At 42.3% G+C, this 26,592-nt stretch overlaps 1 protein-coding gene across 1 annotated transcript in view; it reads right to left on the bottom strand.

Moving 5' to 3' along the window:
* Window positions 1–6,881: 6,881 nt before the first annotated feature.
* Window positions 6,882–26,592, bottom strand: part of ches1 (checkpoint suppressor 1) — a 77,163-nt gene continuing 57,452 nt past the window's right edge. Inside the window, exons 4-6 of the mRNA XM_083898451.1 lie at window positions 20,368–20,426; window positions 12,105–12,213; window positions 6,882–10,920 (exon numbers count right to left, since the gene is read on the bottom strand). Of these exons, the coding sequence (XP_083754577.1) occupies window positions 10,362–10,920; window positions 12,105–12,213; window positions 20,368–20,426 (727 nt within the window). The 3' untranslated portion in view covers window positions 6,882–10,361. The remainder of the gene's footprint in view (window positions 10,921–12,104; window positions 12,214–20,367; window positions 20,427–26,592) is intronic.

Genomic DNA, 26,592 nt, shown 5'->3' with positions numbered 1-26,592 from the left:
CCTAGAACACTATCGCTCAAATTCAAGAAAACACCATCACTAACGCCGGGTGATTTTTACCCGAGATAATAAATACACCCAATGAAAAGTACTTGTCATCAAAACATATCAAAACATTACAATACATGACACATTTGAGTTTGTGTTCTTTTATTTTAAACCGTGTCATGTCTAACAAAATGAAAGAAAAGCATCATGATGGGACAAATATAAAAATGCTCCAAAATTACTGGAAAATTAGGAATTTGGGAACAAAAAATGTCTAAAAAAAAATAAAAAAAATAATGAAGATGAAAACTTGGTTTTCAGGAAAATCACATACCTTTATTTGCTCGGGTGAAAACCACCCAGCAATGGTGTTCTAGGGTTAAGAGCGGAAGAGGGGAATGACCCAGTATTACTTAAGTGCTGCTGATAAAGTGCTCAACAGGTTTACATTTAGACACTGATACTAAAAAAGTTTAAGCACATTGATTGAGCTCGAGTAAAATTTTGAAATTTGAACTAAATTTGTTTATAGCAACTTATATTACAACTACCACACAAGCAGCAAATTAAATTATTTCACCACTGATTGGCTGAAACAGGGACACATTAGTGCACTGTTAATGCGCAGCAAGAAGGTTGGTGGTTCACATCCTGTTTTGGGCCTTTCTGTGTGGAGTTTGCATGTTCTCCCTGTGTGTGTGGATGGATGGAAATTCCCCATGTGTGTGAGTGAATGATTGTTTCTCTCTAGGTTTTTTGCCCTGTGTCAGCTGGGATTGGTGCCTGTGACCTATATCTATAGGTCTTTATATAGCTTTTATAGCTTTTTATATATCTTTATACAGGGTATAGGTCTATACCCATGCCTATACCCTGTGACCCTCACGTGGAGGATAAAGTGGATGGATGGCAGCGACAAAGAAGATCCAAAGTAAGCCGTCTGGTTAATAAAAGAGCTTTCATGGGAATCTAAATAAATGCGTCTCTTAACCAAATGACTGTATTTTAATTCTTTTTACAATTGATTCTCACAATTTCATTGGAGTTCATTATTGTGTTCATATTGTGTAGTACTACCATTCTGCCACTAGAGTGTGATCACACTACATCCCAGAACTGCAGAAACACACACAGGTTTGCACGGCTATTCTTTTAGGACACTGCATTCATTTGGACAGCCTATAAACAAAGCCATAATCCTGACCATAATTCAAATCTTGGCCCTTAACTCAACCGGCTCCTCAGAAATGAGGTTCTGCCTCATTAGGACCAGGTTTTGGTCTCCATGAGGACTAGTGGTCCTGACAAAGTCAGTGTTTATGACAGAAAGGGTCCCAAAGAGGCAACAAATACAAACACACACACACACACACACACACACAGAGAAATCCATACTTTGTGTGGCATGCAACTATTTTACATGTCGTTTACCAGGAGGGAATTTAAGTGAATATTTGGACGAGTCGTGGGTCTCGTCTGCTTAATCAAAGACACACCTGCACTCGGCTACCAGGGGAAATTTCCCAAAAAACAATAAAGCTTTAGCAATAAATGAGAACTGACAAGAGAAACGTTACCTCCACTTCTGTCTCCATGGAAACTTGCCTCGCTGGTCATCCTGTGGATACGGATGCTATAGAGTGGGGCACACATCACCCTCTCTCTCTGTGTGCATCAGTTCACCGAGTGTGATGTGTCCCTCCTTTATGCTGAAATGTCACAACAGTTAATACAGACGTATTTATTTGAACTGAGGTGAAAGTAAAGACCTCTCGGGAGACTGACCACAGTGTGCTTTTCATCCTCTCGTGTCACGTCTTTAAAAAAAAAAAAAGAAAGTCGTGTGGAAACGACTCCTGTCTGGCAGATTGCTTGTCAAGCTAGAAGATGTGATGAAACATAAATCAGTGTTATGTTACCTTTGAGCCTCTCTCTCTCTGTGTTAGTGAGTAGTAAGATGCCCTCTAAAGATCTACAGAAGGCACACTTTTCTCCCCCCCCCCCTCTACCCCATCCCTTCTTTGCTGTAGTTGCATAGCAACAGAGGAGCTGCTATAGCTCCAGTTGTGTTGATGGTGAGAGCGCGCTGCACGGGGAGGCACTGGCTCGAGATTAAGCCTGTCTCAGCTTCAATTATGAATGGGCTTCCACTGCCACGCGGCTCCAAAATGGCACCACTCGGATTAATAAGATGCCGAGGAACTCTTTTGGTTGCACTTAAATCTTTCCCGTCTTTCCCCCCGGAGGAGGAGTGCTGAGTTTGACTTTAATCAGAAGTATTGAACTTAAATGATTAGAGGAGGTAAATGAATAATTAACTGGCAGAACAGGCCTGGTTATGATAAGACCCATGTTGATGGAAATATGCGAGGTTAATTATTCGGGTCAGTCTCGAGAGCAAATTAAAGTCTGTGGTCTCACAATGTTGCCACTTCACCAGTAACAGGGTGTTAGCGTGTGCTGCACGTTGAAGGAATTATACACTTTATTATATTTGATGTAATATATTGCCTTTGTCAAGAGATATTAAATACCAACCGCTAATGCTGGCACAAATAGAAATGCTTTTCTGCCAATGACTTTAGCTTTTTGATTGTTTGTTACATTCAAACAGGTTGGTGTATGACTGAAAACAAAGAAGTGTCCACAAAAATAAAAAAAAAAGTCAATTCTACTGCTTCAAAAAAAAAACCAAAAAAACAATCATCCAGCAGTTTGACAGGATAAACGCTTCTTCTTCCTGCCCGTCCCTGCACTGCTGCTGCTGCTGCTGCTGTCAGCCTTTAGGCATAAGTGAACTAAGCGACTGACTGTAGCGTGTGATACAAATTTTTTTTTTATCTTAACATATAAAATAAATCATTAGATACATTTAGATGTCTAAATTGTTGTTGAGCTTTAGTTATTAGGTTTGATTTAGGAGTTGATGATGAAATTTTAAAAACCAAGTCATTAGCGTGTAGTATAAACATGTAGTCTAAACATGTAGTCCATTGGTTATCAAAGTGCGGCCCGGGGGCCAATGGCGGCCAGCAGAATAGTTTTAATCCAGGAGCGACTAAGCTTGTTAAATGTTTTTTGGACATTACTGGATACAGACCAATAAGTGTAAACAAAAATACTGTGTATTTACCTGGTTTCTATATCGTGAATTTTAGTGTATTATTGGGTTATAAGCTGGTAATAAGTAGGTAGCTAGTATATATTACAGAAATGTGTTATTTGGTATTAACCTGTAATTAGAAGGTAAGAACAATGGCCAAAATACTGGGTAATTACCCAGTAAATTATAAAGCGTTATTATATTAATGCTTAAATTAGATTATATTAACGCTTATATTAGTTAACACTAAACTGTAGAACTGAAAATTATTACAAATGGGATTTCTTTCTGTTTTTTTTATATATTTTTTTTGTGTAGTCTAAACATGTAGTCTATAACTGTAGTATAAGCGTGTAGTCTAAACAGGTTGTCTAATTGTGCAGTCTGTGTGTAGTCCAAGCGTGTAGTCTAAACATGTAGTCTAAGCGTGTAGTCTAAACATGTAGTCTAAGTGTGTAGTCTAAACATGTAGTCCAAGCGTGTAGTCTAAACATGTAGTCTAAACATGTAGTCTAAGCGTGTAGTCTAAACATGTAGTCTAAGCATGTAGTCTAAACATGTAGTCTAAGCGTGTAGTCTAAACATGTAGTCTAAACATGTAGTCTAAGCATGTAGTCTAAACATGTAGTCTAAGCGTGTAGTCTAAACATGTAGTCTAAGCGTGTAGTCTAAACATGTAGTCTAAGCGTGTAGTCTAAACATGTAGTCTGAGCGTGTAGTCTAAACATGTAGTCTAAGCATGTAGTCTAAACAGGTAGTCTAATTGTGCAGTCTAAGTGTGTAGTCTAAGCATGTAGTCTAAGTGTGTAGTCTAAACATGTAGTCTAAGCGTGTAGTCTAAACAGGTAGTCTAATTGTGCAGTCTAAGTGTGTAGTCTAAACATGTAGTTTAAGTGTGTAGTCTAAACATGTAGTCTAAGCGTGTAGTCTAAGCGTGTAGTCAAAACATGTAGTCTAAGCATGTAGTCTAAACAGGTAGTCTAATTGTGCAGTCTAAGTGTGTAGTCTAAGCATGTAGTCTAAGAGTGTAGTCTAAGTGTGTAGTCTAAGCATGTAGTCTAAGTGTGTAGTCTAAACATGTAGTCTAAGCGTGTAGTCTAAGCATGTAGTCTAAGCATGTAGTCTAAGTGTGTAGTCTAAACATGTAGTCTAAGCGTGTAGTCTAAGCATGTAGTCTAAACATGTAGTCTAAGCATGTAGTCTAAGTGTGTAGTCTAAGCATGTAGTCTAAACATGTAGTCTAAGCATGTAGTCTAAGTGTGTAGTCTCAGCATGTAGTCTAAGCGTGTAGTCTAAACATGTAGTCTAAACATGTAGTCTAAGCGTGTAGTCTAAGTGTGTAGTCTAAACATGTAGTCTTAGCAAGTATTCTAAACGCATACTCTGAGCATGTAGTCTAAACATGTAGTCTAAACATGCAGTCTAAACGCATATATAAGCGTGTTGTCTCAACGTGTATTATAAACGATAAGCGGTTTCTCTTGTCAGTCTAAGCGGTCAGCAAAAAATAGGACTTCCCCGTTTACCCTCTCCATTCAAACACCAAAATCCACCAAGTGAACAGCTGCTCATGCTGACGTAACACCATGTGACTAATATCCACCTGTGTGTGAGACCATTGACAAAGTCAGAGATATAATTATAATTATAAATAAACAATAACCATGCAAAGAGCTGGCATCGACAACTATAATTACTGCAATTTACATTGATATCAATAATATTCAAGCAGGGCTTCTCTGAGGTGGTGGGAGGGGGCCCCCCAAAAAAAATCAAATTCACCTTAGGGCCGGCCCTGGCTGTTGTATCCACACAAGCGCTCCGAGTCAGGTCTGATAGTTCTGCTTGACAGAGACATTTTTATATGAGATTCACAACATACAAATAATGTGACAAGACCAAACAGAGGCAGAAAAATAACATCAACAACAGAATACACCAAAGGTTCCACACTTCTGAAACTTCTGTCTCCAAAACACTGCAACTTCACTTTGTTTTTGGTGTCTCACTATCTCACTTATGTTTGGTTAATTCCTTACAGTTAAGGAATTTCAAGACTCCTTAAGTTTTCTTTCATCTTGCTCAACTTGCATATCTGTCAGTCAGCCTTGTTTGGATAGGAAAACTTACACACTGCAGCTTTAAGACTGTCCGAACAGAATAGTCAAACTAATTTTCTGCAACTTGTATTTTTTATTATTGCAACCAACTGGAAGACAATACATCACATAAACATCATTGTAGTTTTTCAGAAAATGGAAAACAAAATAAAACAACATTTATATATTTTTTTGCCACGGTATTGGACAACGTTGATATTTACATGTAGTGATGAAATAGGTCTCGAAATCATTCTTTGGCAATATGATTGCACAATAAGGAGAGGATTGAACATTTACTAAAAGAAAGGAAACAAAAGGAAGAAAAAGAAGGAAAGAAAGAAAGGAAAGAAAAGACGACACATGGGCGTACTCTGCGTCTCTCGGATCAATACCAGTTTTGCATTTTGACATCTCTAACCTATGGCTTTCCAATATTCAGCTCAGGCAGTCACAGAAAGAAAATGTCAGTATTGTAGATAACTTTGTCAGAAAAAGAAAACAAAACCGAACATGAAAATGTGCATAAAACGTAAACAAATAATGGCAAATAACATCTTTCAGAGTGTGTCAATGAATGTTTGGCAGGTTTTGAATGAAATACTTGTTTTGGGGGCTTTTTAGGCAGTGAAGTTTAATCTTTTGCTTTAATATGTCCCAGGTTTTTTATTTTTTCTGTGTGTTGTTATTTCCGGACACGTAGGTCAGGGGTTCATCTTTCCCCAGGTCACTGAGTGAGTCACAGGGAAAGAAAGAAAAAAAAAAAAAAAAAGAGGTTGTTGCTAAAGCAACACAATCTCCCCTTGACGTGCCTCTCGCCAACTGAACATGTTATTAGTCACCACAACAGTGGATTGTTACTGCAAATACAGCAGAGTGCTTGACCTGGGCCGCTGGAGCACTCAGACAAATATCAGACAAGAGACGGATGGCACACAACAAGGACACTGACAGTGCGTCTCCTTTTAGCATTTTTTTTTTTTCCCTTAAATGGACACCATACAAAATATGAAGCCAGTGATGCATGCTACAGGTGGTAGAAGACTGTACCAGAGGGTGGAACATGCATTTGTTTACCTGGTTGGCTCGCTGACAGTCACTCTGAGTGACTCTGCTGCTGCTACACCCAATCTCCACAAAGCTGCTTTCTTTTTTTATATGCATCTCTGCATGTGAGGGGAAAATTAATACTATAATGCATTGGAGACTTAGCAAAAGCATGCCAAATAATGGCAGTGGCAGTATCTAATGTTTATCCCTTCTGTCAAAAGCTCAATGCAGCTCTTTCAAATTTCAGTCAAGTTGGTGTAAATGTTTAAAAAAAAAAATCAACCTCTGATCCTCGGATTTGGGCTCATTTGATAAATCTGTGACAGACTCCATGGAAGCATGACATACACGAGTAATACCTTTCATCATAGGATCAACAACACTGAATGCAAACGATATAAAACAACCTTAAAGGTGCGATATGTAACACATGTATTCTATGACGTCATAACATGACCGTGATATGTCATCGAAGATGTCAATTAAAACACTGGATTCGCTGATAACAATAGTGCAGCCGGTACATCACCCAATTTAAATGTTCTTTTTGCAGGACACAAACTTTGTTCTTGTTTTGGTTTGGTATTTTGCGCCACACCCACACTGCCACCCGCCCAGGAACAAGTTGTCTTTTAACCCAAACTAAAGAAAAGCCCGACTACTCCTCTTAAAATCGAGGATAAGGAAAACAAGTGGAGTGGAGACGCGTTAAAATATAGACAGCTGAAAGTGGAAGACAGACATGCAGAAATTAGTGCTTTTTTTTGTCCGCCTGGACAGGGAAACAAAATAGCCAAGTTTAGCTAATGGCTAAGCTTTTTCATTATGCAGTTCTAGCACTACTCGGCTTGACTCCATTAGGGATAGTACCTGGTACCAAGGTTCCGAACGAGCTGAGCCAGAGACTGTCGTCACCGGAAGAGAGAGAATATGTAAAAACTGGCTTTACAGCTAGCGTAAATGGATGCTGTTCACGAAAATACACCGTGGTGTGTCTACGAGGCGCCAGGGTGTTTGTGTCGTGTATAAAACGACGTCATGGCAGTTTCGAGACATTGAGGAGACACTATTAAAGCGGACCTAGACCGGAAGTTCCAATTAACGCTGTTTTTTTAGTGTGTATCTGCGTCATTACCTTGTTTAAGAAGCCCTGAAGGTTCAAAACAAACAGTTCAGCCACTGCTGAGAACGCTGTGTTTTATTGTAATCTCGGGCTCAGCGAGATCTCTGAAAAAACCTGGTCCGGTTACCTAAACGGCAGTTCTCTGGAACAACAGATCGTCCTGCTCCGGGCACTAGTCCGGGCACATCCGGTTGCGTACACTGTACCGCAGAAAAAGAATAACGTCCGTTGTGGAGGTGTTTCACGAGCGACAGTGTCTTCTGACTTTGGGTCTGACTCAAAGTCATAAAAGGGACTGCGACTGGGAGTCGTGAAGAAGCTATTTTTAGTATTTTTTTTGATAATGAGTAGCAGTGCATCCACCGTTCCAGAGGGGGGAGCTGCGCTTCTGAGAGCGGGTGTGCTGAATATGTCACTTCCAGGTACTGGCCAATCACAAGACTCTGTCTTCTGGGTGAGAGAGTTGAGTCTCAAACCTCGCGGCTGGGAAACACCGTCAGAAAAGAGGATTTCTATCGGCTCGTTTACAGCAACTAGGAGGTTTTTGACCATAAAAACAAGTTAATGTATGTAAGTAGACCTCCATAACTAACATATATGTGCAACAAGACCACTCTAGGTGAGCTTTAAGTAACAGAAAATACGTGCCTAATACCAAACCGAGTAGAACCGAGTAGGGCTAAAACTGTATATGGAAAAGAGCCATTTCGCTCTCTCTTATATACGGCGGATATTTAACTAGCTTTTACAATCCTTTTTTGTCGCCTCGTCTCTTTTCGTCGGTTGAAAAGTCTCTTTCCCTTTCCATCTCTGCCTCACACTGACTCGTGAAAATAAAACACAGAGTGGGACGGTTATGTATATGTATGAGCAAGAACACCGTGTAACGCGCGGTCTGCAAAGTTTGGCAACCGCGGCCTCCGATCTTCTGAAGTGTCGTAACCGTTTTTAAAACGCCGAAGGTAGCTGTTGTACACATTTTACATATATCACCTTTAACCGTGTCGTTCCAACGTCCCTCTTCCTTTCCATTTCAACTAAACGCACAGGGTAGCCATTTTGACATGAGGTTCTTTCAGGAGAGTTTCTTATCTGATCCACACATTTACACTGAACAATGCCGATGGAAAATAAAGAACACATGTACATTTACACACAGGAGAGAGGGGGCGAAAATAAAACAAACAACCCCAACAATGTTATAAATAAAGACAAGTTAACGTCCTGTCAACACATGTCAGAGACATGACAACAGAGGTACTGAGGGCAGGCAGGCAGGCAGGCACAATGTTAAAGGGCATGTGTTCCTGGGCACACAAACTCACACACTCTACAGACGTGTTCTGAAATAACACCGGGGTTAACACTGAACACCAAAAAATCACTGTACAGGCAGAAGAAGACGGAAGCCCACCCCTAAGAGGTGATTCAGCTGGCCTACATAAGCCTGAACCCGAAGCCCACAGGTGGCACCCTCGGGCCTCTAATTGCAGAGTGATCCCCCACATTCCTCCCTGAAGACGTGTCTTTGAAAGCCCGCTCAGAAGAAACATAAAAGGAACCCAAAAGTTTTTTTTAAAGAAAAGAAAAGAAAAGAAAAAAAAAATCCAATATAACCACGGGTATAAGAATTGGCGGCAAAACTTTTTTTCTTTCCTCTAGGATCAAGGTTTATATGAAAATAAGTCATGCTTCATGCTAAATACATCGTTTATCTTACATGATCTTTGAATAAAAAAGATTTGCTTTTTATCTTATTTACAAGCACCCATGCAATATAACTGAGAAAGTCCTGCAGGTCAAATTGCTTCAATTAAGAAAGGAAAAAAATAAAATATTTTCTAACCTTTTTACAGAGTTGTCCACGCGGGACAAATTGCTTATATCTTTATGAGGGTAGAGTGAGGGTAAACAGACACAAACAGAAATCTAAAAACCCACAGTTTATGTATATAGTTCTTTGACGTCGTCAAATGAATAGGAAGGTGTGGTAGCTACTGGTAGCTGTGGTATCTATACCAGGTGTCTACGCTTATGGACAGAAGTACTGGGGGAAGTTTTAGGGACGTTTACATAATGCAACAACAACAACAAAATGAAGGAGATATTGCCTCAGACCCGGCACACTATCCATCTCTATGGTGATAAACATGATCTTTTTTTTTTTTTTTTTTTTTTACTTTAATAAATCTATTCTTAAATACTATGAGTGCTCTTGAAATAAACCATGTCTTTACCCATGATGCTTTTATTATAAGTGGCGTAAAATAATCTTAAGTGCATGAATATATATCACATTGGGTTTTACAATTATTTTGACGCTTACGGTCATTCTCTCTCTAGCTCTTCTTTACTACTATGCCTTCTTTTAGCTATTTTTTTTTTTCATATTTTTTTGTCAGCTGTCGTATCGGCTACATTGAAGCAACCTGGTCACTTATCTTTGGCACAGTCTCACATTTGTGCTCGTGGATGTAGGAGAGTGATGCTAGCCGGCGGCCGAGAGAGTCTTGGCGAAGAGGCTTTGTCTCGTCGGCTCTGCCGCCCGCCCGTTGCTGGCATTGCTGCAAGATTGCTACAGATTCACAAAGAAACAAACAGGTAAGACAAACAGCCGTCTTCTGCTCATGGACTGCACGCTCCGCGATGTGATTCAGTTTCGTCGGGTTCGACTTTTTTTCCAAATTAGTGACAAAACATGCTTTTTTTTTTGTATGGCTTTCATCCCCTTTTAAACAACAAAACAACAAAGACACATGAGAAATACCCATTGATGTTAGTGTTGCTGAACATGTAGGAAAACATAGATTTTTGATATTGCCACAAATAAGTAGGATTCACCTAATGCCCTGCAGATAGATAGAGGGAGATGAGAAGTGTCCGTAGAGACTAATGCTGAAGTAACATTACCTGTTGACCTATTTGTGTATTGTATGTGTTTGTGTGCTGTGTGTGTGTGTGTGTTTGCATGACCATGTACTTGTTCTATGTGTGTGTCTTAGTTTCTCAGGGCCTCTTTCTGCTCCTTCTGGCCCTTGGCGGTGCGGTTTGTGATGTTGTTGAGGCAGGCTCTGACCCCCGCCAGGTGGAGCAGCGACCCCGCCGCCTCCTTCATCTCCTCGTCGTCGCTCTCCGGCGGTTTCTCCACTGCCGCCGCGCGCCGCTTTTTCAGTGGCAGTGTGTCGCTAATGCCCTTTGCTCGGTTTTTGGTCCAGGGCAAACTGCTGCCTGCCAGAGTCCCAGCTCCCGACCCCGAACTACGTCTCTGTCCGCGCAGGGGCTGCTGGGAAATGTAGGCAGTGGCGGCAGTGGTGATGTGAGAGTCCAATGGGATCTCCCGGGGCTCGGTTTTGACGTCTGATTGGATCTCCACGGCGATGATGTCGTCGTCGTCGTCCAGAGGGCAGGAAGATGCTGCGACCTGGGAGGAGCACAGCCTGCTGGGGGATTTGGCGGTGCTGTAAGTGTGGTCGTCCTGGAGGTCCTCACTGCAGGGCGGAGGAGAGTAGCGGGATGGGCTGTCCTGTCCTCGGCTTAGATAATCTCCCAGGGATGATCTGTAAGAGGCAAGGACACAGAGCGGGAGAGAATATTGTTACTCCTGCTGTCACACTGCCAGGTGGCCTGAGCTGCCTCCATACTCCTCACTCCAATAAAGCTGCCCCAGTTTACTCTGCATTTGGCTAGAAAGCAAAAAAAAAAAAAAAAGCCTGAGTGATAATCTATCACCTTTAAATAAGCCCCTTGGGCCTAAGGTGCATATTTCTCAGGTCAGATTAAAATCATGTACGCATCTACAAATAGTCAGTCTTTCCCATAGAAATGAGCAGGCTCATTTTCAGAATGCCACCTACGCATTTTTTTCAAATGATACAGTGCATTTTGAACAGCTCTCGTGTTCCCTCAGGTTGTGGAATTTGCTCAGCAGAATAAAAAGGACCTTGTAAGCCCGAAAGTCACACACGCCGCAGAGTGACGATTCTGCAGCAAAGCCATTTGACCACTGTCCACTATACATTAAACTGCAACACGTATTTTGCTCTATTAGCGAGGCGATGCCTCCTCTGTGAGACTTTAAAGGACAGGGGCGCATTCAGACAACCGATAAATCACAGGGAGCTTCAGCAGCAGCAGCGTGCCCTGTCCCCTGGACATTTTCTCCCCCTTAAGAATGGGAGGGTTAGCATATTAATATCTTATAAGAAAAACATGCTCCCCTTACAGTGATCAAATATTCACTGCATACCTTTAGCGAGCCTTTGGGTATGTTTAATTCATTAATTCTGTGGTGCAGACCATCATACTCTTGTGCTCCTATGATGGATGTGCATGTCCATGCATGCTCCGAATGTCTTTGGAGTCGTGAGGCCTCTCCCACCAATATACCTGTGTGTGTGTGTGTGAGACATTACATAACCACACCTGGATAAAAACTTCTGCCCAGTGGGGAGTGTGTAAATGTCACATGTCTTTTGAACAGATGTAATTATGTAAACTATCTACTAGTGGAAAGTTTCAGTATGAGGTCTGGTTTGTGTAGGTGCGGTGCTGTTGTGTTTGTTTGTTTGGAGGCTACTGTGTGTGTGTGTGTGTGTGTGGATGTGGGTGTGTCTGTGTGTCTGTCTACCGAGGAACACGTTTGAGCAGGGAAACGACCTGACTGACATTAATTACACCGTTGAAAGCAGCAGCAGCAGCAGCAGCAGCAGCAGCAGCAGCAGCAGCAGCGCTGTTTACCCACCGTATGGCCGAGGTTCTGCTTCCCACGGGGCTTACAGGTAGGGGTCTGATCACAGGAATGAGGGCCTGGCTCCGGACACGGGCACCATTTTGGATCACACCACGAGGAACTAAAAAGAGAGGGCAGAGGAAATTGCAACTTAGTCCACATACAAAAACAAGTTCCCTTCAGATCTGGCATAAATATCATAGATTCAATCACACATGGATAGTACTACTGTTCATACCTGACATGAAAACACAAATCATGGTTAAGTTGGGAGGGATAACACCTTCTTGTGTGGTCCAATTGAACAGGAGTCAATGCATTGTGACAATAACAGCTAAGCAAACCTGTGTGTGTGTGTGTGTATGCATCAGTGCAGCAAAGCTCTATTGCACTGCTTTAATGTGAAACGACATTATACACACTTGAAAAATGATGCTGTGTATAAGCAGCCGATTAGTGTAAATTAATTTTTTGGGAGGACATTTGTGTTCATGCATGCTCCTGAATGTGGCCACATACGACCTCAAGCCACCTCCTCGTGTGGTTTTTGAGATTGGATCTCAAGACGCGTTCAAGACGGATCGGGAATGTTCAGATCATCCAAACGGATGTTAATGCCACAGTGTTTCAAAGTTGATCCTGGGGCTTCATGTAAACACATGGAGAGTGAGACTTTTGGAGCAGCTCGGTGAGCATTCACTCAACATCTGAGGAGGCCAACAGGGCAATATTGATGAGCAAGGCAAGGTTAAATTGAGCAAGAAAGCGTCATAAATGAGTTAAGGCCGCTGCAAGTCATTCAATTACCAACGACCGCTGGGCTCGGCTAAATCCAACCTCTGATGCTGTTGGTCGAACAGCAGGAAGCTGGAATAACACTGGTGGAGAGGATGGATAAGACTGGCTTTAATATTTAAGAGCACGGACACCATTTTCTGGTTTAGAGCTTAGTAAAAAGCAAATAAAAATGATCAAGTTAAATGTTTCACGGAATTTTCATACAATACGTCAAATCAACAAAGCAAGTGAGATCATGAAATGATAGAAAACACAACAATATTTATCAACATTTCCCAAAAGGCTTAGTCCTCAACAAATAATTTGTTTAATGACAAAGAACTAAGACAACCAACACATATGCATGTAGTAGAAGCTTGAACTGTGAGGTGAGCTAGATTCTTCATTATGTCCCACAAGATCAGTGTGAAGTAAAACGTTACAGAAACCCTCAGCTGACCACCAGACAGGACTGTGGATGAAGATGCAGACAAGCGTGCCGGGAAAATGTTTAAAGATTCTACGTTTTCCGAGAACAGAGAGTCCATCGTTAACGCCGGACCCATCCAGGCTCCCATGAACAGTAACCAGGGCTTGGTCAGGGAGGAGGCCACGGGTAGGTGAGTTTCAAAGAAAGTGGAAAACCTGCCAGAAGGACAGGCATCTCTCCAGCTCTCCATTGTACTCTTGTGATTAACCAGCATATGGCAAGCCCACCTGGAGTTTACCAAATAGTGCTTTCTCTCATCTAATTAGCCAGAAATTGAATTCTCAGGCATTTTAACTGGCAACTACCAGGTGCTGTTGATTACCTAACTATCACCTGGTGCCACAGGACTGCAGCACGACGTTGGCACCGTCTTCCGGGCAAGTCGTCAAAAAAGAAACACGGTTGAAAGGAGGCAAAAATGGAGCAACACAACACCCGGAAAAACACTTCCAGGATAATAGACTGGCTTTGGAACAAATCCTTAAATGTCCTCGAGTGGCCCACCCAAAGCCTGCACTTGAAGCCATTTGAGAATCCATGGGAAAAGCTGAAGATCACAGGTTACAAACACCCTGATCCACTCTGGCAGCTGGTAGACGCAAGGCTTTAAGCTGCCACCTCTGTCACTGCAGCTTGTGTGCACTGAAGTCAGTGTAAAGCATTCACTTTTTGATTGTTAAAACACTGACAAATAAGTAGTATTATACATCTTGAGCTAAGTAAGCTAGACCTATCGACTGGTTACGACTAGCTTAGCATAAAGAATAAAAAAGATGGGCACCGTATGTTGCTTTTGGACATAAACCAGATGTAACAAGTAAATGGATTAACTTTGGTTGAATTTAATTAGCTATAGGAACATTCGGCCCAATATCCAGCCTTTACCTTGAGCTACGCTAACCAGCTATTAGCTGCTAGTGGCTCATATTTACTGTACAGACATGAAATAAATAAATAGTATAAATTATTTATAAATAAATTCAAAAAGTACATTTCCTGAAATATGTGTTAATAAACAGTAATTTAGAATGTCGCTGCAGACGAACTGAACAGGAAATACCACCAGGATGTAAACTTTATTTTCCAGTGTGTCCTGAGAGAGAAGAAACTGGAATATTTTCTGCTTCAAAACCAACAGCGGATCGGGATAAAAACCACTTTAAAATTAAATCAAACCGCCAGCACCTCCAAAAGGAAATTTTGTTTCTTATGGGGCTTCAGAATGTCTCTATCAAGGTCAAACTCCCTCTTTCTGACTTGTGAAAAGACCTAATCTATGCACAGAAGAGAAGAGAAAAGAAGAGAAGAGAAGAGAGTGTGTACATGTCAGCCAACAGCTCTCATTACTCAGGCCCGGTTGCTCACCACAGCTATCCCAGCTCCCTAAAACAGCTGTCATTTTCATCTCTAGGGTCAGTTTGCATTTTGCAAACGATGACCTGCTGTTTGCTTTGTCTGCTGCACAAGCATTTGTTAAGGTGCAAAAAAGGAAAAAATTTTGCCGCAGCGTCAATATACTGTCGCTGAAGACCCCCGCCGCCCCTCCCGAGCCAATCCAGAAAATTTATGATTGATATTATGAGGAGAAATCTAATTCTCCCAAGGAACCACAAGCTCATTAAAACATACAAGTTGTCATGACGAGGCTCCGCAGAAAACAATCCCACAACGTGCATTTGCTTCATGCAGTAACACATGAAGATGAATTATGATAGGTCCTGCTTGTCGTTTGTCATTGTTGGTGTGTTTCTCTCGCTCTCCCCCCGCGGCTGGCTGTGTCCACAGTAATCTTATTGACTCCAGTTAGTGTGGCTCTGCCCCTGATATCTCCAGCTCTGCTCTCCATAACCTTATAAGTAAGTCACTGCACAGAGTCTCTTTTGTAATCTTGATCACTCGTTGCATGGTTTTGTGTGTTGTGTGTGTGTGTGCGCACGCGCGCGTGTGTGGGCAGTGCATTAGGTCTCCCCGGGTTGACATGCACCCAACCCCTCCTTCCCCACCTCTCGCTCCAGTCAGGCTTTGGGTTGCCATAGCAACGACTCCCCTTCCACATGCCACAGAGAGGTAGATCATGCATCAGCAGAGAAAGTGATAGAGAGAGAAAGAGAGAGCGAGAGAGAGCAGGAAAGGAAATACCAAGCTTTGTTTGACATGGCCTCTCATACTTCAACCCCACACTCCTGACCACCAGTGTTTACCCTGGATACACACACACACACACACACACACACACACGTATGTACCCTACATGTGTGTCCTCTATCTTTACCTCCTCACTTAGCCGTTTGAAATTCTCGGCAAACGCCTCTCTTTGTCTTTCTAATTCTGTCCTCGCGTGTTGATTTCTTTCCCTCTCTATCAAGCTGGCTGTCGCTCCGTGTATAGTGGTGAGTCATATCTCCAGCCGAGCATGCATGCTGTCTCTGCAGGTAAAAAAGCCTGGGACATATGCTGAGGAGATGAAGTGACAAACTAAGCTGGAAGCGAGCAGGCAGCACTCCCAACGCCTGTCCTCACTAAATTTACATTGAGGAAAAAAAAAACATTTTACAAACTCAAAGCAATGAGGAGGTGAAAAAAGAAAACACAGACTGGTTAGTAGAAGAAAGCAGGAACTCTGTTTCGGCATCAATGCTTTTTTCCTGAAGAGAAAATATCCTCTCATTTGCTGTTTTTTTTCCCCTATGTCTGGTCAGCTGCTCTGCCTTTTCTGTCTGCTTCCTACGTCCTCGCCTGCCGCCCGGCTCGCTGCCTGTCTGCCTGCGAAACCCTCAGCCTCCCTCCCCTCTCTGCTCTCATGTGCCTCCCCCTGCTCTCCTGTTAAATGAGTTCCACATGGCCCTGCAGGCTGCAGTCGCCGTACGGTCGGCGGAGGAGCAGAGCAGACGCCGAGCGCACACAAAGGCGCCGCACATGCTCCCTGAACTCGCACATGGAGAGCGGCGGGTTCAGAGGTCACTTCCAGCAGACCTTGAGAATGCAACTGTTTGCATGTGGCCCCCCTCACTCAGTCAAAACACTCTCTGCTTGGCTGCAGTGTTTCAAACTGAGTCTGAAGGCAGGATACATACTGATGTTGTCTGACTGGCTGCTGCGCTGAAGTGGCTGGCAGTTTAACTGCGTGGCCAACTGGCTTGTGTATGTGACACTTCAGACAGTGCGTTAGAGTGGACATGTGCAATGACTTTCAGAGGGGAGTCGAACAAATTTAACTTTTAACTTATTAAAATGGACCTAGACTGGAAGTCCCAATTAACGCTGTTTTTTAGTGTGTATCTGTGTCCTTACCTTGTTCAAGAAGCCCTGAAGTTTCTAAACAAACAGTTCACGCTGTGTTTACTGTAATCTCGGGCTCAGTGAGATCTCTGAAAAAACCCGGTCCGGTTACGTAAACACCGGTTCTCCGGAACAGCAGATCGTCCTGCTCCGGGTACTAGTCCGGGCACATCCGGTTGCGTACATTGAACCGCAGAAAAAGAATAACGTACGTTGTGGAGGTGTTTCACCAGCGACAGTGTCTTCTGACTCCAGGTCAAAGTCATAAAAGGGACTGCGGCGGGGAGTCGTGAAGAAACTATTTTTAAACATTGTTAAAAACAATGTTTTGATAATGAGTAGCAGTGCATCCACCGTTCCAGAGGGGGGAGCTGCGCTTCTGAGAGCGGGTGTGCTGAATATGTCACTTCAGGGTACTGGCCAATCACAAGACTCTGTCTTCTGGGTGAGAGAGTTGAGTCTGAATTACGCGGCTGGGAAACACCGTCAGTTAAAGAGGATTGTCGGCTCGTTTACAGCAACTAGGAGGTTTTTGACCATAAAAACAAGTTAATGTATGTAAGTAGACCTCCATAACTAACATATATGTGCAACAAGACCACTCTATGTGAGCTTTAAGCCTTTAAAACATTGCTTTAGATCACATGGTTCATACCAAGCTGAATGCTCATCAAACACCTCTTTTCCTGTATGGTACATCCTCAGCGATCGGACGTAAGATTTACATTTCTTTCAATAAATGCTAACAGACAGAAAAAAGCAAATTTCCTTAAGCCGTATTTTTGAAAAGTTGAATAAAGTTGGATCGAGTTAGGTTTAATTTTAACTTTCTCTATAACATACAGCACAAGGTGAAGAGAATGGGTTCAAAGACTGAAACACACCGTGCACTACAACACAGACTTTTAGCCAAAGCTGCCAACAGAAACTGCAAAGCTCCTATCAGGATATTCCTTTCCTGAGTGTTTGGCTGTAAAAGGCCTGTAATTTTGTGGCAGAAACGGATCAAGGCTGTTTTTCTTTGAAATTGGGGTTGAATAAAAGCTTGTTTTAATTGAGCAGGGACATGACCAGATGACGGGTTGTTGGATTATGGAGAGCATGGCACAAAAAAATTAAATACTCCAAGTACAAATTGCTGCTTTCTAGCTGTCTGTGGCTGAAAAACAGCACAGACAACAAATATAGTGCAATTAAACATTTAAGAGTGGGTCAATTTTTCCACCGGCTTGGATACACACTGCTTTTTTTTTGTTGCAGCTGACAGGTTAATAAAGTCTCCAAATGAGTCCAACTTAATGGCTTCTTTTTAAATGAGAGCAGGTAACATAAGAAGTTAAATAAAACAAGAACACTTTGGCTGAAGTGATCCTCTATAATTTACAGCCATTGAATGATGAACTTGTAGAGGTGGCGTGACGGGTTGGGTTAAGGACATGGCTCCCAGCCATGGTCCTTGTGTTCATTCTGTGCTGGTGCTGGCTCCACAGGGAGAGGCAGATTTCAGCCTACATCAACTCAGAGCGCAGCAGCTCTGGAAGCTCTGGGAATGGGAGATGGAAGTAATAAGAGAGGGCACTAACAGCCCCCAACAGCCTCTCCCTCTCTCTCTCTGGCAGTACACCCCACCATCTTTTTCCTTGTCTTTGCCTCTGGCAATCTACCGCAACTTCCTTTCTCCCTTCTGCCTCTGAATATCATGCCCGGCCGTTCTCTCTCTTCTGAGGCGCATTACACATTTAAAAAGTTTTTCTTTCCCTGTCTCGCTCTGTCACATGTGCACTCCGAGCTGGGCTTTCCAACTGTCTACCTATCTATTCATCCATCGATCTATCCATCCAGCCTCTCAGACACATCACTCTCAGACTGTGTGTGTGTCTAGAGGGAGTCCAGGTTTTCAGACACTCTCTCCAACCTCGGCTCCTTGACCATTACTACTCCATTATCAGCGGCAATGGAGGGCGCGCCGCAGACGCCTAATGTATCCATTTCCCCCCTCCATTTAGGACTCGGCAGCCCAGCGAGCTCCTGGAGTGCTCCCTGATTGGGATTGAATGTCCATTTAAACTGCCGTCCAGCCACCAGTGGAGGGGACGGAAGGAGAGGAAGAGGAGGAGAGAGGAACAATGGGGAATACAGAGAGAAGGTGTATAAGAGCAAATCTGTATGATTTGTTGATTAAAGGAGGCAGGGGGATTTTGTTCAAGGGCTGCGATGATTAATCAATTACAAAATGAATTAACTATAGACGAGAGGTCGACTGTTACGAGTCGTCTCATGGCCAATGCTGGTTTAGAGAAATCAGGGCAACCGACAGGAAACAAATGTTGTTGTTGGTTTTTTTGGTCCCATATATTTAGCCGATTTCCCCCCACACTCAGTTTTAAATCTCGATCCAATTTAATAATTAAAAATAATACAAATTATTGGCTAACTTCTGTAACCACTTACTGAAAAACATTGCTTATCTTATATCTATATAATAAAAAAATGTACAGTATTTTCAACAACAATTTTGCATAATCTAAATATTTAAAGGTGCATTATGTAATAAATCTAAAGCAACTGGCCATAAAATCCTCCTAATATGTCACAGAGACTCAGGAATAATTCATATAACAAACTGAACTCACCAACAACAACAGTACAGACAAAATATTTGCATTAAAAAAATATTATATTTTGCAGTCTGCAAAATATATATATTTTGCAGACTGCAAATCATGTTTATGTTTTGAAATCATGTTTTGGCATGTGGCGCCACCTACCGCCGTCTATCAATCATTGCAGTCAGTAGAGTCTCAATAGCCGAGCAACCACGGGTTGCCAGTTACGTCAGAAAACGAAACCTAAAAGACCTCTGTATTTTGAATTTGAATGTAGTAACAGTTTTTGGCCACATTCTTACATATGGCACCTTTAAAAATAGAGTTTTTTGTAATAATTAGCCTATTAATAAATAATGATCGACCAGTGCTGATTATTAAAAAATGGAAAAACGATGAACTGGTCCTCTAATCCATTATTCTGATAATAATCAATTCATCAGTGTTTTTTTCCCCCAAAGTAATTAATAATAAAAACAAGTTTATATGCTTACATGTGAACATTTCCTGCTTTCTTTTCTCCGTAGAAGAAGGAAATCATGAGAACTGAATCATTTCGGTTTCAGGACAAGATAAGACATTTGAGAACATCATCAGGTCGAAGTTTGGGAAACACACTTTGTGACATTTTCTGTACCGAACAAATAATCAATTAACCGAGAAAATTATCAACGGAGTAATCGATGATGGAAATAATTGTCAGTTGCAGCTCTATTTTGCTCCCAAAGCTGAGATTTTTTTTGCTCAATTTTCTTTCTTCCCCTTGCTCACTTGCTGCATCTGCATCACCCTCCCTTTATGAAGAAAAAAAAAAAAAAAAAACTTTTAAACACGCCTCCATAGAAAAGCATCCCTCCTCTGGAGCCAATCCAAGTGTCAGAACTCAGCACTCAGTATTCTTTAGGTGCACTTCTTAACAAAAAAAAAAAAAAAGAAGCAGAGGGATTTGGAATTGAGATGATTGGAGTTGGCACATCCATAGCGAGTGGAAGGAGGTGGTGGGGGAACGGTGAGAAAGAGTTTGAGACAGTGAGAAGGGAAAGAAAGAAAAAACAGGGGGATCTCTCTCTCTCTCTCTCACACACACACACACACACACACACTTGCAGAGGTGAAACAGTACCTTGTAGGAGAACTCCTCCGTTCTTTCTGAAGAGGGGACTCCCCGACCACAATGGAGGGCTGGAAATTAAAGAAGAAAGGATGGAGGGGGTGAGAGGGAGAGCAAGAGAAAACTGGTCACTCATTTGATCATGTTGCAGTAGCCAAACAGACCAGCAGGCTTCATCATGAGGCAGATAGCAAGGCAGGAATTTGAGCCCATAAGCCAGTGCTTCTGATTATAGTGATTAGATTCCCGGGTGTCCCACTGTTGCCATTATTCCCTGTGATTACCTCAGAGAATTACAGCCTCGCCGCTCTAGTCCATGGGGGTAATTTCTCATGACAACCTCCCACCGTCCGCCACTGTTCCATTCATACACATTCATAAAGAAAAAAAAAAAAAAAAAAAAAAATCATCAGCACACATGCATCTAACACGCGCTTGTGTCACAGGTTTAAGACAGATGTGCATACAGTGTGACATGCTTCCACTTAAGCTGCACACACACATACACACACACACACAGAAGAAGAAGAATACACAAAGCCAAGGACTCAGTTTACGTGATCATTGCACCACTAATGAGGGAGGTAATGATGGCATTTCTCACACAGACACAGACATTTTCACTCACACACAAGAGGAGAAGAGACACAGTTCCGTGGCTGAATCTATAATTTTAAGACAAAGGGAGAAAGACGGAGGGATGAGGATGGAGAGAAAGAGCGAGGGAGAGGATGGGAGAGATTCCTCAGGTTGAGTGGTCTTTAGTTCCCCATTAGCCAACACGTCTGACTGCTCCTTTTTTTTTTCTTTTCTTTTCTTTTTTTTTTTAAGTCTCTCTGTGCTTAGACGAGGCTGTCCTCAAACACAGTCGCTGAGCGTGTGGCTGACAACGTTACAGTTTGGTCATATGTAAACACTCACAATCGCACGCATGCACGCGCGGGCGGGCGAACAGGAGAGGAAACACCTGGTGATGCTGATGTGAACTCTGAAAGAGAAAAGCCCACTTGTTTCCAGCGGGTTCTCACTCATCAACAGGAGAGTTTCCTTTGTAATGCGAGTCCTGTTTTATGTTCTGCTGAGCTGCCGAATGAGAGGATTTGGACGTGTGCACTTGTGCTCTCACCCTCGCCAGATGCAGGGAAAAGATGGACACGCACACACCACGCGCACACACACACACACACATGCATGGCACCACGGGAAAAAAAAGCGAGAGCAGAACGCACATTTCAGCCCTGAGCCACCTGCTGTTGCCATGGAGAGTTGCCACATTGCGTTGCCACGGCGATAACATATTTTCCTGCGCTAACAGCCTGTCTGTTTTCCCTACCACCCCACCCCCCGCCCCATCTCACCCCCCCCCCATACTGCTCCCTCTCCTTTTTCTTACTCTTTACTTCTGTCTCTCTACCCATCTCTGCACACTCTCTCTCTCTCTTTCAACAAATGGCTTCACAGTGCGACAGCACCTGCCCTGTGCTACTTGTGTTGCCATGGCGGCGTTCCCGTTGCCAGGGCGACGATGTACATTTAATGTAGTGGGCGAGGGGCTAAACCCGTGGCAGACACACACCCCCCCCTCTCTCCCCTTAACATCTCCCCTCATCTTTTTTCTCCAAGGATAAGGAGAGGGAGGGTGGAGAGGATGGAAAGAGTGAAATGGAGTGAGAGAGAGAGAGAGAATCTCCTCATCTCCAATGAGACACCCTTCCCTCCTTCCATCCATTCTTCCCTCCCCTCCTTCTCCCATCCAGATGCTGATGGGGTGTGAAGGAATGCACCATGGAGCTGACCTCCTACAAGACCTCTCTGCCGCTCTCTCTCTCTCTCTCTCTCTTTCACTCGTTCACTTACACACACCAACACACATTCTTTGATTGGAATTGCACCGACGTACACAAAGACATGAACAAAGCATTATCCCTAACCTTAAGCATAACCAGTTAACGCCTAACCCTAAACCAAACCACAGTTCAAATAACTTGACCAGTTCCTCAGACAAAATGAGGTTCAGCCTCATTAAGACCAGGGTTTGGTCTCCGTGAGGACTCCTGGTGCTGACAAGGTCAGTGTTTATGCCAGAAAAGGTCCTGAAGAGGCAGCAAATACAAGTACACACACACGTGCATGAACTACGGGGGAGGGGGTGGGTGCTGCGTGAGTTATTATGGTCCATGAAAAACCAAGAGGTGCAAGCGACAAAGAGTAGAGGACAAAGAAGCGTCATTGCTCTGCCTCCACACCTCCTTCCTTCCTCCACTGCCTCGTCTCTCCATCTCTTCACGCTGCCACTTCCTCTCCTGCTCTTCCATCTTCTCGTTCTCTGTGTTTTCGTCTCCCACTTCCGACTCGTGTGGAACTGCTTGAGACAGTCCTTGACCTCGGCGTAATAGACACACTGTGCACCCATTTGCAGTTATTATACATCATGCCATAATATTCTTAACAGAGAGTGCTCTTCAGACGGCTATAGCGTGATATGGATTGGACTTACTGAGGTCCAAGATATACATGAAGGGATTTATTCTTTCTAATTTTCTACTGAGAGAGAATTTACATTTGTGCTCAGTGTGTGCTGATTAAATGATTGATTCCCTAATCTAAACCTTAAAGCTGGCTAATATACTTCCTGTGCTATCAAAAATAATCACATCAGAAGTGATACGTTTAAAGTGTTTCATATAGTTCTGTAGTTCACAACAGTGTAATGGTGTGGTTTAGTTAAAAGTGATTCTTTTAAAGCTTCTGAGCTTGCAATAATAATGTGTAGTCTTCATTAGCATATTTTCATTAACCCCCCCCCCCCCCCTTACAAAATATTTGCATGCAAACAGATTAATCTCCATGACAAGTATGAAAAATGCCCAAAATAGGAAAAACAAACAAACAAACAAAAAACAACTAGGATTTGAGTAATGTGCTTTTTATGAGACGTGTAACTGTAGTGTGTAACTTTTAAACGTCTGATTCATTCAAAACATTGTGAAATGAGTTCAGGCGGCGCTAATTAAGCCTCATCACCTTCACAAAACTCTCTCTGTGTTTCTAAGTATATGACGGAAAACACAAAAAAACGTTTTCCACAAAAAGCTTCAGAAGTTAAAATCCACTGCTCAAAACAAACCGCTGCTGTAAACACACAAACACTCCCTCTGCTTTTCCAGATGAGGGAATAAGCAAATAAACATATTACATCATCAAATAATTGTTCACAATTACAGCTGCAACTAATGATTATTTTCATAATCGATTAACGCGTTGAGTAATCGAGTATTCGCTTGGTCCACAAAATGTTAGACAATGTTGAAAAACCTGGAAATGATGATATTCTCAAATGTCTTGTTTTTGTCCTCATACCAAAATGATTCATTTGATTTCTTTGTTATGTGGAGCCAAGAAACCAGAAAATATTCACATTTAAGAAGCTGAAACAATCAGAAATCTTGTTTAAAATAATGAAAAAAAGCTTCAAACCAATGAATCGATGATCAAAATAGTTGACGATTAATTTAGTGATCGATTACTAATCGAATAATCGTTTCAGCTCAAATCATAATATTGTAAAACACGTGATCTCTGAGGTCTTTGCTAAATCTGTCCCATCACAGGAGGCTTCGGTCAATCACAGAGCAGTTCAAAAAGACAGCTGCTGCTCATATTGGCTCACAGACCATAAAAAAAATAAAATAAACGTAGAAGCAAGTAGCAACATACTGGATAGCCACTAGGGGGCGGCTCTGCTTGTTGCATAAAGAAGTCCATTTGAATTTGAAAAAAAATAAATTCTGTCCAATAGAAGCCTGGCTACTCAGATTGTTCCGATGATGTCACAACAGGTTGTCACTTGTACACAACAGTACTTGTCAATATCTGCAGAGTGAAGATGAGAAAAATGAAGACTGCCTTGAGTCTTCTGTTGTGTATGAAATTCTTCAAAGTCTCATCTGATGAGATGAGGACACTTGAGAGACTTGTGATATGTGGATCACTCACTGTGTTGTTTTCCAAAAATGTTAAGTGGGGGCATGTTTGGTTATCTCTAAACTTCATCTGTTATGGTCTCAAATCCTCTGTTTCTAATTATTTTTACACACTGGAAACATGTTTTTATCAATGCCACTGCATTGCTGGTGTTCTGTTTTTAACTCTGCATTGTAAGGTGACCTTTAAACCTTAAAAGGCACCTTAAATACAATCTATTATCATTATTAATATTATTAGGGCTACACGGTGGAGTAGAGGCCCTAATCCTTACTTTTTTATGGTTTTCCGATTTCCTCCCACAGTCCAAAAACATACAGAGGTTAAGTGGACATGGTAAACTGAATGTGAGAGTGAATAGTTGTTTGTCTCTATGTGTTGGCCCTGTCATGGCCCGATGGCCCCCGTGACCCTTATTTGGAGGACAAAGTGGAAGACAATGGATAGATTATATTATTTTTATTATTATGACCACCCTAAATTCTGACCCTCTGACCACATTGACCTCACCCTGCTAAATTATAACACGGAGCACTAAGTGGGAAACCTCTTAAATTCTCCATAAGTGCCTTCAAAGTTCAAAAAAATCCATCCCCCAACACTGCAGGATAACATCACACCAACATCAGCCTGCTCCAACACAAATGGATTTTATTGCTGCCCTGTTGGATCTAATTAAAAATCACGGATATCTCGTGGATACACTTTAACATGTTTTGCTTCCAGAGACTAAAATATCGGATTTCCTTGGAATCTCTGAAAGGAGGATTCATCATTACTGTGTAATGGACCAGTAGCTCAGTGTTGCTTAAAAAAATAAGGTTCAAAGGACCATACAAGTGGTTTTAATGTAGCCCATTAACAACAAACTGTGCATATACCGTAAATGCTGTGCATGTACGATGCCAGTCTCTACAGCTCATTTTCTACGTTCTATCCAGCCTCTGGTTTCTATTCATTTAAGTGTGCGCAATGTAATCATTTAGATACCTTTTTATGTGTTTTGTAAAAGTTGCGGCTGAAAGCGGTGACATTTTGACAGCTCTTCTTTTCAAGGATTCAAGGCTGCCCCCGACACCCGAGAGTCAAGTGTCTGCTGCTTTCAACTGGACAAAAGGACACAAGAAATGAAGTCACAGGAATGCTAGTGTTATAATTTTGTCCTTTTTGAACTGACGTTCACTCCGGGTTTGAAGCTGAAATGAGCTTAAATACACTTGATCCCCTGCAGATGACTGCCACGTCCTGTATTTCTGACAAGAAAAGCAACTATAAATCATTATTAAGGATTTTTCTAGCTCAGGTTTTTTAGTCTCTGCCGGTCTCTCTTCAATTCCAGACTGTGAGGAAATGAATTGGGACTAAAGCTGCACATTTTAGGGAACTAATTAACAGTGAGTCCTGAAGTATGGACTCTCAAGAAACTTTGATGACTTTATTATTATTATTATTAGTAGTATTATTATTATTAAAAAAGAATCCATAATTACCAGACAGGATTTTAAGTTGTAAGACATGTAAGACATCAGTGCTGATGCATTTACCACCTAGTTATAAGCACTAATTTAAGAAAAAAAAAAAACAGCAGACATTTGCAGCCTTGACTCCTGACGGTGGTAGAGGACATTTTTCTTTGATTCACAGTGGCTGTGTGTGCAGCGCATGAAGGCATCAGTGCTGATCTGCTGCGTCTCACACACGTTTGTCATTCACACCAGGTGAGTGTCTCTTGCTCACCTGCCGCAGTAGCTGCTGTGCTAAACTAAAACCACCAGGACTCTATAGTGGTGAAACCATATGAATCTAATGGTGCTGCATGCGCATATTTCAAAATAAAGCTTTACTGAAAATAATTAGTGGAACCTGTGAACTGAGAGGGGTGGAGTGCTTTTAATTTGAAAGAGAAACAGGACGTGTGGTGTTTGTGATATACGAGGCAGATATAGACGCTGTAACTGGGAAGAAAGAGCAGTTTTGCTGTGTATTTTTTTTGCCGCGAGGCAAAAGGCGAGCGAACGGCCTCATTACAGAGATACGCTGCGGCCGTAACATGCCGCAGAGCATGTCGCCAGTGTATGTTGATTTAAGTCATATTCTAGAGTTTGAGAATCATATCGACTCATCTCTTCTCCAGGTGGACCTCAGCTCCGCTCTCCAAACTGAACTCTCCTCACTCTCTCACGCTCCCCACTGCGAGCCACAATGCAAATGCACAACCTGCCGTCTGCACCACTCCTCCCCTCGCTACACACA

Source organism: Microchirus variegatus (genome assembly GCF_963457635.1).
Source record: "Microchirus variegatus genome assembly, chromosome: 12".
Lineage (NCBI taxonomy): Eukaryota > Metazoa > Chordata > Actinopteri > Pleuronectiformes > Soleidae > Microchirus > Microchirus variegatus.
The sequence above is the reverse complement of the archived record's forward strand: the minus strand, read 5'-3'. Positions and strand labels throughout refer to the sequence as shown.